Genomic DNA, 12,625 nt, shown 5'->3' on the forward strand with positions numbered 1-12,625 from the left:
TGCTGCCGCATCTCAGTGACTTTTACCGGTATGTGTTTTTATCCAGCCCTATTAGTGCTGTGTTACTTCCGTGTTGCTGCTGTGTTACTGCCACATCCTTCAATCTATAGAAACGACGGACACAGTAAAGTGGTAAACTTGAGATGACACAAAAATAAACTGTATTTCACTTTCATATATTGCAGATCTATGATGCACTCATTTTCATAGCATTAGTGTCAGTCTTCTGATTTTAGAGCTGTGCTCTCTGTTTTCATTTCTTCTGGGTGTATTTTGAGTAGTTGTATCAGATGAATTGCATTGAAGGTGATGTTTTATTCTTGGGGAACACAAAGGGGAACACACAATGTGTTAAATGTATTCGTTAGCTTCTCGCTAACACTAGTGCTAGCATTAGCTTACTTCGTAGCATGACGGCAGTGCTTGGTTACAAGACGTTCATAAATATTGTGAGGGGATTTATTTTATGACGTGTTATAAATGGTTGTATGGACAAGTCTTTTGCCGTTGATATCTTTTAATTTATCAAAAAGTTTTCAGCGCAAGTAAAGGCTACCTCGGCTAAAAAAAACTACAAATATGTCGACCGGAAAGGGAAACGCAAATCTTGCGGCCTGGGGGGTGCGAAGTATCTTATCCATCCATCCATCCATCCATCCATCCATCCATCCAACCATCTTCTTCCGCTTATCCGGGGTCGGGTCGCGGGGGCAGCTGCTTTAGGAGGGACTCCCAGACCTCCCTCTCCCCAGCCACTTCATCCAGCTCATCCCGGGGGATCCCAAGGCGTTCCCAGGCCAGCCGAGAGACATAGTCTCTCCAGCGCGTCCTGGGTCGTCCCCGGGGTCTCCTACCGGTGGGACATGCCCGGAACACCTCCCCAGGGAGGCGTCCAGGAGGCATCCTGATGAGATGTCCGAGCCACCTCATCTGGCTCCTCTCAACGTGGAGGAGCAGCGGCTCTACTCCGAGTCTCTCCCGGATGACCGAGCTGCTCACCCTATCTCTAAGGGAGAGCCCAGACACCTTGCGGAGGAAACTCATTTCGGCCGCTTGTATTCTGGATCTCGTTCTTTCGGTCACGACCCATAGCTCGTGACCATAGGTGAGGGTAGGAGCGTAGATCGACCGGTAAATCGAGAGCTTTGCCATTTGGCTCAGCTCTTTCTTCACCACGACGGACCGATACAGAGTCCGCATTACTGCCGACGCTGCACCGATCCGCCTAACGATCTCGCGCTCCATCCTACCCTCACTCGTGAACAAGACCCCAAGATACTTGAACTCCTCCACTTGGGGCAGGATCTCATCCCCGATCCGGAGAGGGCATTCCACCCTTTTCCGACCGACGACCATGGACTCGGATTTGGAGGTGCTGACATCCCGACCGCTTCACACTCGGCTGCGAACCGCTTCAGTGAGAGCTGGAGATCACGGCCTGAAGAAGCCAACAGCACCACATCATCTGCAAAAAGCAGTGACACGATGCTGAGGTCCCCAAACCGGACCCCCTCAACGCCTCGGCTGCGCCTAGAAATTCTGTCCATAAAAATTATGAACAGAATCGGTGACAGAGGGCAGCCTTGGCGGAGTCCAACCCTCACTGGGAACGAATCCGACTTACTGCCGGAAATGCGGACCAAACTCTGGCATCGGTGATACAGGGACCGAACCGCCCTTATCAGTTGGCTCGGCACCCCGTACTCCCAAAGCACCCTCCACAGAACCTCCCAAGGGACACGGTCGAACGCCTTCTCCAAGTCCACAAAACACATGTGGACTGGTTGGGCAAACTCCCATGCACCCTCGAGGATCCTGCCGAGGGTGTAGAGCTGGTCCACTGTTCCACGGCCAGGACGAAAGCCACACTACTAGTCCTGAATCCGAGGTTCGACCTCCCGACGGACCCACCTCTCCAGCACCCCTGAATAGACCTTACCAGGAAGGCTGAGGAGTGTGATTCCCTTGTAATTGGAACACACCCTCCGGTCCCCTTTCTTAAAGAGGGGAACCACCACCCCAGTCTGCCAATCCAGAGGCACCGTCCCCGATGTCCACGCAATGCTGTAGAGGCGTGTCAGCCATGACAGCCCCACAACATCCAGAGCCTTTAAGAACTCCGGGCGGATCTCATCCACCCCCGGGGCCTTGCCACCGAGGAGTTTTTTAACTACCTCAGTGACTTCGACCTCCGAGATTGGAGAGTACGCCTCAGAGTCTTCAGGCCCTGCTTCTACAATGGAAGGCGTGTCGGTGGAATTGAGGAGGTCTTCGAAGTATTCCCTCCATCGACTCACGACATCCCGAGTCAAGGTCAGCAGCACATCATCTCCACTGTAAACAGTGTTGACCGTGCACTGCTTCCCCCTCCTGAGACGCCGGATGGTGGACCAGAATTTCCTCGAAGCCGTCCGGAAGTCATTCTCCATGGCCTCACCAAACTCCTCCCACGCCCGGGTTTTTGCCTCAGCAACCGCTGAAGCCGCGTTCTGCTTGCCCATCCGGTACCTGTCAGCTGCCTCCGGAGTCCCGCAGGCCAAACGGCCCGATAGGACTCCTTCTTCAGCTTGACGGCATCCCTTACCGCCGGTGTCCACCAGCGGGTTCGGTGATTGCCGCCACAACAGGCACCAACAACCTTACGGCCACAGCTCCGGTCGGCTGCCTCAACAATGGAGGCGCGGAACATGGTCCACTTGGACTCAATGTCCCCCGCCTCCCCCGGGACATGGAAATAGCTCTGCCGGAGGTGGGAGTTGAAGCTCTTCCTGACAGGGGATTCTGCCAGACGTTCCCAGCAGACCCTCACAGAGCTTTTGGGTCTGCCAGGTCGGACCGGTATCTTCCCCCACCATCGGAGCCAACCCACCACCAGGTGGTGATCAGTTGACAGCTCCGCCCCTCTCTTCACCCGAGTGTCCAAAACATGCGGCCGCAAATCCGATGACACGACTATAAAGTCGATCAACGAACTGCGGCCTAGGGTGTCCTGGTGCCAAGTGCACACACGGACACCCTTATGCTTGAACATGGTGTTCATTATAGAAAATACGTGTCGAGCACCGAAGTCCAATAACTGAACACCGCTCGGGTTCAGATCGGGGGGGGGGGGCGCTCCTCCCAATCACGCCCTTCCAGGTCTCACTGTCATTGCCCACGTGAGCATTGAAGTCACCTAGTAGAACGATGGAGTCCCCAGAAGGAGCGCTCTCCAGCACTTCCTCCAGGGACTCTAAGAAGTGTGGGTACTCTGAGCTGCCGTTCGGTGCATAGACGCAAACAACAGAGGACCCGTCCTCCCACCTGAAGGCGGAGGGAGGCTACCCTCTTGCTCACCGGGGTGAACCCCAATGTGCAGGCGCCCAGCCGGGGGGCAATAAGTATGCCAACACCTGCTTGACGCCTCTCACCGTGGGCAACTCCAGAGTGGAAGAGAGTCCAGCCCCTCTCAAGAGGGCTTGTACCAGAGCCCAAACTATGTGTGGAGGCAAGTCCGACTATGTCTAGTCTGAACATTTTTGCCTCACACACCAGCTCGGGCTCCTTTCCACCCAGAGAGGTGACATTCCATGTCCACAGAGCCAGCCTCTGCAGCCGGGGATCGGACCGCCAAGGTCCCCGCCTTTGGCCGCCGCCCAGCTCACTATGCACCCGACCCCTTTGGCCCCTCCTCTAGGTGGTGAGCCCATTGGAAGGGGGACCCACGTTTTCTTTTCGGGCTATGCCCGACCGGACCCCATGGGCGAAGGTCTGGCCACCAGGCGCTCGCCTTCGAGCCCCACCTCCAGGCCTGGCTCCAGAGATGGGCCCCGGTGACCCGCGTCCGGGTGAGGGAAAACTACGTCCATATATTTTATTCGTCATAAGGGGTCTTCTGAGCCGTGCTTTGTCTGGCCCCTCACCTAGGACCCTTCTGCCATGGGTGACCCTACCAGGGGCATGAAGCCCCAGACAACATGGCTCTTAGGATCATAGGGCGAAGTATCTTATTTGACTTTAAAGAGACCGCACCAAAACGGCTTGCTCCAGAACAAGTAGAAAAGAGGGACCTGTGATGATATCAAAATGAGGAATTCAGACAAAAGCATCGTTGTTCCACTTTATATTGACCACAACTAAATGAGTAAAACGTAAAACAGTAGAATTTATTACCGTCATACTTTAGGGAAATAATGTATCTGTATTCTTTCTACATCAGATGAAAAACCTTAAATTAATAAATTAATTAGTTATTTAATTAATGGTGGTCAAATTCTACTGCCTGCAGTATATTAAGGGCACCATAAGACCAGGGGATGGCTGAGAATATTGTCATTGTATTGTCATTTGTCATTTTCACATGTCCTGAGTGTTGTTAGTCACCTAAATGTTGAACAGAGACTGTGATGTAACGAAGTCAAATTCCTTGTTTGGCACGCTCAAACATGACGAATAAATTCTTCTTAAATCTTGAATCTTGAATATATTTTTTGACATTTATAAGCATGAACTAATATTTTGTGTGCATATATTCTGAACTTTAGGCAACATTAGCAGTAAACATTCTGAATGGTTGAATAGGGCAGGACAGCATGATCTTTGGAAGGCTAAAGAACACAAGCAAATCAGTTTCATGAATGTAGAATTGGGTCCTTTAGTTGCATGTTTACAAGGACCGGCCAAGATAACTGCCAGATATCTGAAGGAGAGGTGCATGTTGATAGAAAGCTATTGCCTCGGTGACTGGAGGAGCACGGCGGACGGCCGGCACGGGGAGGGGCACCACACTGTTTTTGGAGTCGTGACCTTGACTCGCACATATAAACATGAGTACCATAGAAGTTAGACACTGCTTTTCTCACTCAGCTCGTACACCAGTGTGAGCCTTGGCAGATAGAATGAAGTCCAGCGCTGTAACCCTTTTCCTGAACCCAGAAGTCCAAGAAGGGAGATCCTCCCCTCTGCGGTCCCTTCTTATTTTTACCCAGTGTTTTTTGTTTTTCCTTGCCCTCCTTAAGATTGGGGGATGTCATTAATATTTGTCAACTGTAAGCATGTGAAGCCCTTTGTGATTAAGCGTGATATATATATGTGTGTGTGTGTGTGTGTGTGTGTGTGTGTGTGTGTGTGTGTGTGTGTGTGTGTGTGTGTGTGTGTGTGTGTGTGTGTGTGTGTGTGTGTGTGTGTGTGTGTGTGTGTGTGTAAATTTGACTTGACTTCGAAATAGACCAAACAGTGGCTTTTCTCACAATGTAAATAAGCATTTCATTTAGCACTGAAGTATGAACTTTGTGTACCTTGTTTGTTGGCATCTTGAGCTTCATGAACTCAGCCTCTCGACATAGGACATTCCATGGGGCATGGATCTTCAGAAAGCCAATTCCAGGTATCTTACACTGTTTAGATTTTCAAAGACATAAAGGCATAAACCAGTGACAGTTATATGACAGACATATGTTATTGTGCTATATCACAAGTGTCAAACTCAAGGCCCGGGGGCCAGGTACAGCCCGCCACATCATTTCTTGTGGCTCGCGAAGACAAATTGTGCATCAAATTTGTGTGTCATTAAGAGAATTGCAAATTGTCTTCACTTTTAATAATATCTTTATTTTTTAATATTTGACCAGTTTTTACTCATCTGATTTGAAAACGAGTTATTTGTCAGTTTGTTTTGTAGCTTTTACTGTATATAATATGAGGTGTTCATACATTTATTTGGGTTGACAGTCATAATGACCCTCCGAAAGAAGCTATGACTACAATGCGGCCAGCAAAAAAATGAATTTGACACCCCTGTCCTATATCATTATTACTGTCTTCTTTTAATTTTTCAATTCTATTTTTATTTCATAAATCACATATGGTAGATATTAAATCCCACATCTATTTCCTTGTTTTTCTGGGGTGTTTATTTATTATTTATTCTACAGGTGGGCGCATGAAGCATCCCGGGATCACTAGCGCTCCCTGCCATAAGGCTGGAGAACTTTTTTTTCATTGCCTCCGTTGTGTCTCTTTTCAAAGTCGTTTTGTTCATCTAAAGAAACACGACATTACAGACAGATGACAAAAAACACTAGACATTATATACATCAGCTTAACTACGGAAATTAGTTAATATGGCCACAGTGTTTGAACACTTAAACAGCGACATAGAGACAGACAGCAGTTCAGTCTAACTGCATAGCCTGTCACTATAAGCAGCCATGTGTACGCAATCCTCAGAGGAGGCAAGGCAGGAAGTTGCCTCCTCCGAGCGACTCATGTTCGCTTTTAATATAACTACAAAACTTCAATGATTTTGGTTCAAAATGATACAAAACTACTGAAATTAAAAGGAAAATGACTTTCTAATAAAAACAATTGAATTTGTTTTTTCCCCTTTTCATGATGGCAGAGAAGGCACGGCCTCCCTTGCCTCGACTGACCGCAGTCCCTGGTTTTCACGTACTCCCTACAATGTGCTCCCGTACTCGTCATTACTATTTGGTGTAATTAGTGAGTTTTCTGACTGTGTGAATCAAACGCACCTCGTACTGAACGCGAGTGAAACTTAAAAAAATAAAACAAAAGGAACCTAGCTTCTAAAGATAGAAATGTGTGTTCTTCCTGTTTTTATTGGAAACAAGCTGGTACTGTCTGCTGCACGGCAACAGCTTCCGCCTTTTACTCAATCTGCATGCATCGATTCATGCGCACTTCATAGCAGGGCGTACCAATTTTCACGGGGTACCTACGTACACACACTGGCCATACTCCCTCGCGAGCTTGACGATACGCATGCCTTTGCTGTGCTTCTTTATGATTTTGAGTTTTATATCGATAGTCTTGGGAGACATACTCGAATTCACTACTGTTTTTTTTACACTGCCAACGCGCCAAGACGAACAAAATGGCCGAGCAAGGAAGATAGGTGTGTGGGGGGGGGGGGGGGGGGGGGTTTGGGGCACCCGTTTGGAAGTTGAAGTTTGGTTTGTAAGAAGATGCAAAAAAAATCGCAAGGCTCTGGTTCGTATCTCGAAAAATTCATAAGTATGGGTGTTGGTAAGTAGAGCACCACTGTATTGACATTTTTTTAATACAGACCTATAATATAACTCCTGTTTAGTGTCCCTTTAATTTATTTTAATACGCAAATTGGCACCTCATTCAAACAAGATTTCCTTACCTCATCAGTCTTTTCCAATTCCAACCCAGACTCTATGAGATTTTCTTCAAACTCTTCTCGTCTGAATCGCTTGTCATCTTCATGATAGTCAGTTTGTTGGTCTTGAGGAGGAATCTCTGGGTCTTCTTTGGGCTGTAAAGGTGCACGACTGCTTCTTATGCTCAAACTACGTTGAAGCCGGCGAATAAAGTTGTCGTCTCTGAACTTGGGTGATTTTCGACAAATATTGCCAGGTTTCTGGATGTGGTAAGCAAGCACATAGTCCACGCGCCGTTGGCCATCAGCAAAGTAAGGGCCTAACTGAGGGCACAATGGTGCTCTGTCTTCAGCATTAAGATTTTTCATTGGCTAAGGGAAAGAAAGAGAGAGAACTTTAATTATACAGGAAATAAATGTTTTATTCTTGGATGTTTTCTCCTGGTGGGTTAGCTCTACTTCATATTTGCTTGAAAGAGTGTTTAGGCCTTTTCGCAAACGTTTGATGCCATCAGCATGCAGAGCTCCCCAAGAAAACAAATGTAAGTTTTAGGGTCTAACGGTACACGAAAACTTATGAAACTTTCCATCCAAACCAGGGCAGGCAAAATCGTCAATTATTTATCAGTTTAGTGTATCATTAAAAAAAAAAAAAAAAAGGCTCAGTATGACCCTTTAAAAAATTTTACTGAAACAGCCCTGGATGTATGTTTTACCGAGAGCTGTAAACATTTGGTGGTATGCATATCAGACCAAGACCCACAAAAGCATCTCTTGTAGCCATTTGCCATTATCAGGAAGTCAACCATTTTGAAATTTCATTCAAATTGGCCCTATGTTTACACTTATATAGTGGTCAAATATTAAAGAAGTCCTTGCAGTTTTATCAGTTTGTCTTGAAACACACACATCAGACTTGTAAAAATAATCATTACTTTTTGAGTTTACCAAAAATTGATTAGTTGCGCCCTCTACAAATTTTGAACAGCCCTTGTTGAACATTTTATCAAGATCTATCAAAAAATAGAGACATACATACTTTGCCTTGCTTTTGGCCTTTTATTGAAGTCATATTTCATGAAATGAAAGTGTGTGTGTGTGTATTGCACACAGGGCGTGTGTGAAGCGTCAGTGCAGTAGTACTGGGGTAGTAGTGCCTATAGCTAGTGCATGTTGCATGTTGCTTTCTGCTTGTTACCTTCTGCTTTTAGCTACTGCCACCGGCTAGCCCCCTGACAGGGGTGAATAGAGGAGCAGAGTGCGTAAGCCTCCTCCTGCTGGTACATAGCCTCTCCACTGTCAAGACTCCTGCAGTGCCTCCCCGCGGCCGCACACGGTTACTGGGTACCTTGCAGTCCCAGGCGAAACTGCAGGAGATCTCGGAGCAGCAGTGGGCCCCAGAGAGAAGGCGTGCAAGTCCACTGGTGTGTGGACACGCCCTGGCACTTCTCAACCACTGCCCCAGCTATGGGCAAATAGCACGGGCAGATGGGGCTCAGAGCCATGCAAGGCAACCCATCTAGGAGAAGGCCACTCCAATGTAAAACCGAAAACCCCAATGCCTAATGGGTGTTCTCATGTGCTATGGCTACGGGAGTCAACCCCTAACGATAAAACTGTAGAGAAAACCCGCATTAGGCAGTCACCAATAGAGGTGTTTCTGGCAGTCTTCTGCAACTCCCCTCTACAGAAGGTCGTCGTGCACTGCATGCCACTGGAATATGTAGGGAGGAGCCAAGGCAGTGAGGGTAGAGACTGCGCGCCACTTCCCTCACTATAATCTATTCCTTTGCGCAGGCTCGCTCCAGATACCCCACCCTCCACTTCAACCCCCCCGCGCCCCCAAAGTCCTGCGGCAATGGGGAAGGGGGGTAGGTACAGGTCAGGATGTGACTGGAAGTATCTAGCCCAACCCTGCACGTTAGGCGGTGTGAGACGTGGTCACCGAGGAGCGGGATGGAACAGCGCTCCTCTCCGCCAGCCTCTCATGCGACTGAGCACCTCTTTCATGCTCACCCTGAATAGGGAAGGGCCTAGAAAAAGGTGGCCTAAAAATGGTCTGTTCTGTTTAACCCGGGCAGCCTGCCGCAGTTGCCGGGTCATCCCTCTATGCGGTCGAAATTATAAGAATAAGAAAACCCACGTCAATCTCATCATTGCAACCTGGAACGTCCGCACACTTTTGGATGCGCGTGATGACTCTTGTCGCCCCCGACGAAGAACAGCGCTGGTTGCCCATAAGCTGCAGAGATACAACGATATTGCAGCTCTCAGCGAAACCTGGTTCCATGGAGAGGACTCTATAACAGAGGTGGGAGAAGGCTACACCTTCTTCTGGAAGGGGCTTCAGGAAGGCTTCCACCGTCTCCACGGTGTAGGTTTTGCTGTGCAATCAAGTCTACTTCAGAGGATCCCTGAATCTCCAGTCGGCATCAGTGAAAGACTGATGACCTGGCGGATTTCACTCACAAACAACCGTTATGCCACCCTCATCAGTGCATATCCAACACTGTATGCTGACCCTGAGTGCAAGGAACTCTTCTACGCCTCCCTGCACACCGCCATGAATAAAACAGCTCCCACCGACAAGCTCATTCTACTCGGCGATTTGAACGCGAGAGTGGGGTCTGATGGTGTTTTATGGAAGGATGTGCTTGGGCAGCACGGTGTCGGTAAGCTCAATGCGAATGGTCTCCGCCTCCTCACATTTTGCTCTGAGTATCGACTGGTGATCACAAACACCTTGTTCCAGCTGAAGAACAAGTTCAAGACCTCCTGGCAACATCCTTGCTCCAAACACTGGCATCTCCTGGATTACATCATTGTCCGCCAAACTGACAGGAAGGAGATGCGAGTCACCAGAGCCATGCGTGGAGCTGACTGCTGGACAAATCACCGTCTAATCAGAGCCAAACTCATCCTGTAACTCCGTCCTCCTCTCAGGAAAACACCACCCTGCAGGCGGCTTAACTGTGATGCACTGAAGTCCACGCACTCAGTCAACCTGCTCAGGGAACAGATTGCTCTACACCTGTCTAAGAGCCCTGAAACACCAACTGATGTCAACATCAGCTTTACCTGGAGCACCCTTCGCACTGCCATTCACCAGGCGGCAGTAAAATCCATAGGGTACACAAGACGGAGACATCAAGACTGGTTTGACAACAGTGCACCTGGTATCCACAACCTACTTCAGGCAAAACACAAGGCCCTTGCAGCTCACCTTTCCAACCCCCAATCCAGCTCGCTGAAAGCCAGCTACAACGACATCCGGGCTGAAACCCAGCGCACCCTCAGAGCGATGGAGAACAATTGGTGGGTCAAGAAAGCCAGCGAGATACAGCATCACGCGGATACTAACAACTCCCATGCTTTCTACGATGCCATCAAGTCTATCTATGGCCCACAGAGAAAGAACATAGCCCCGGTCAGATCAGCAGATGGTACCATCCTGTACAAGGACAAACAACAGATCCTTGACAGATGGGCTGAGCATTTCAACACCCTGCTGAACACCTCATACCCAACCCGCATGGACATGCTTGCTGACCTCCCCTACCTGCCACTTGTCATTGATCTGGACTCCCGCCTGCTTCGCTGAGGTACGGAAAGCCATCGCCGGCCTGAAAAGTAACAAGAGCCCGGGCCTTGATGGAATCCCGGCATAAATTCTGAAGCATGGCGGATACCTCCTCAAGCGCAGACTACACCAGCTGATCACCACCATCTGGCCATCTGAAATCATGCCGCAAGAATGGAAGGATGCCAACATCATAACAATTTTTAAGCGCAAAGGTGACAAAGCAGACTGTGGGAACAGCAGAGGCATTTCCCTCTTATCAGTGGCTGGGAAGGTGCTAGCACGGATCATGCTACACCGCCTCGCATCCCATGTCAGTGAAAACATTCTGCCTGAATCCCAGTGCGGGTTCAGGCGTGAGCGAGGCACTGTTGAAATGATTTTTGTTGCTAGACAGGTACAGGAGAAATGCAGAGAACACGGCAAAGACCTGTACCTAGCTTTCATTGATCTGTCCAAGGCCTTTGACACAGCGCCTCCAAGCCCACACCAAAACCACCACCCAACACATCCTGGAGCTACAGTATGCAGACGACTGTGCTCTCCTCATTCACTCACCACAGTCCGTACAGCGTGCGCTAAATGTGGTCGCCTCCTTGTACAGCGCCATTGGTCTTCAAATTAATATTGAAAAAACACAGATAATTGTGCAAGAATCCACCCCCCAAACCTGCGCATCCACTGTCACCCTCGATGGTCATCCCCTTGCCGTCGTCCCACACTTCACATACCTAGGCAGTATTCAGTCCCCCTCCTGCAACATTGACAATGACATTCAGGTCCGCATCAGCCTGGCCTCCGCTGCCTTTGGCAGGCTCAGCTCCAGGGTCTTCCAGAATAGGAGTCTTAGTATCTCCACCAAAGCAGCTGTGTATAAGGCAGTATGTCTGTCTACACTGCTATATGGCTCGGAAACCTGGACACCCTACCAGAGGCACATACGAACCCTAGAGGCCTTCCACATTCACTGCCTGCAAAGGATCCTGGGTGTGTCTTGGGAAGACAGGGTGCCCTATGTTGAGATCTTCGACCGGACCGACACACTCAGCATTGCCATACTCCTTGCGCAGAAACATCTAAGTTGGGTAGGTCATGTGATCCGTATGCCTACCCATCGCCTACCTAGTCAGATCCTCTATGGCCAGCTTTTGGGTGGTCAGAGAGCTGCAGAAAAAGCGCTCCTGAAGAAGTGTGACATTACACCTACAGCACTCAAGTCCCTGGCTGCTGTTCGCCACACCTGGAGTTCCACCTGCCCCTGGTAATACCCTGGTGTATTACTCACCTTCAGGAGCAGGCCACAGAGAGGAGGATATAACGCCGTGCACAGAGGCATCAGCGTGCCTCAGGCCCAACACCCTCCAGTACCATATACCCCTGTCCCTCACGTGGCAAGACCTGCGGATCACGCATCGGCCTGCACAGCCACATGGCTATGCACCGCCACAAAACACCCCAATACTGTCCACACTTTTAACCTGGAGAAATGTCATCATTGTAATCGATGGACTGCCAAGAGAGATTTCATGAAAGTGTGTATCCTTTAATTTAATGTACATCATTTTGAAAATAATTTCACTTCCAATGGACCAGTATCGCAACGTGCAAGTACCCGAACATTGCCAGGGCTGTTAGGGCCCTTTATAGCTGCTTGCAACTCTGATTGTATGTTTCCTTGCTTCCTTATTTATTTATTTCGCACATATTTTCAACATTTTAAAATGAAAAACAAATATTAGAATTTATTACGTTTTTCTCATATTTTGACATTTTTTACAGATTCAAATTATTCCATCTTCAAAGTATTCATCTTTTTTTATCGCTAGTTTATTTTTCATGATTCCAAAAGAAAAGCAGGAAATCAAGATTAATGTTTTTCTCTCTGTTTTTCAAAATATATTTGACTGATTCAAGACATT

General features: G+C 48.5%; 1 protein-coding gene across 4 annotated transcripts in view; it reads right to left on the reverse strand.

Annotated features, from left to right (window-relative positions):
* ano1a (anoctamin 1, calcium activated chloride channel a) overlaps positions 1-12,625 on the reverse strand; it is a 140,156-nt gene that overhangs the window by 105,983 nt on the left and 21,548 nt on the right. For all 4 annotated transcript variants that reach the window (XM_085906811.1, XM_085906813.1, XM_085906812.1 and 1 more), the window contains 2 exons: positions 7,151-7,498; positions 5,277-5,375 (listed from right to left, as the gene is read on the reverse strand). In XM_085906811.1, the coding sequence (XP_085762937.1) occupies positions 5,277-5,375; positions 7,151-7,498 (447 nt within the window). The remainder of the gene's footprint in view (positions 1-5,276; positions 5,376-7,150; positions 7,499-12,625) is intronic.

This window comes from Syngnathus leptorhynchus, chromosome 3 (genome assembly GCF_054491065.1).
Source record: "Syngnathus leptorhynchus isolate UIUO chromosome 3, UIUO_Slep, whole genome shotgun sequence".
Classification (NCBI taxonomy): domain Eukaryota; kingdom Metazoa; phylum Chordata; class Actinopteri; order Syngnathiformes; family Syngnathidae; genus Syngnathus; species Syngnathus leptorhynchus.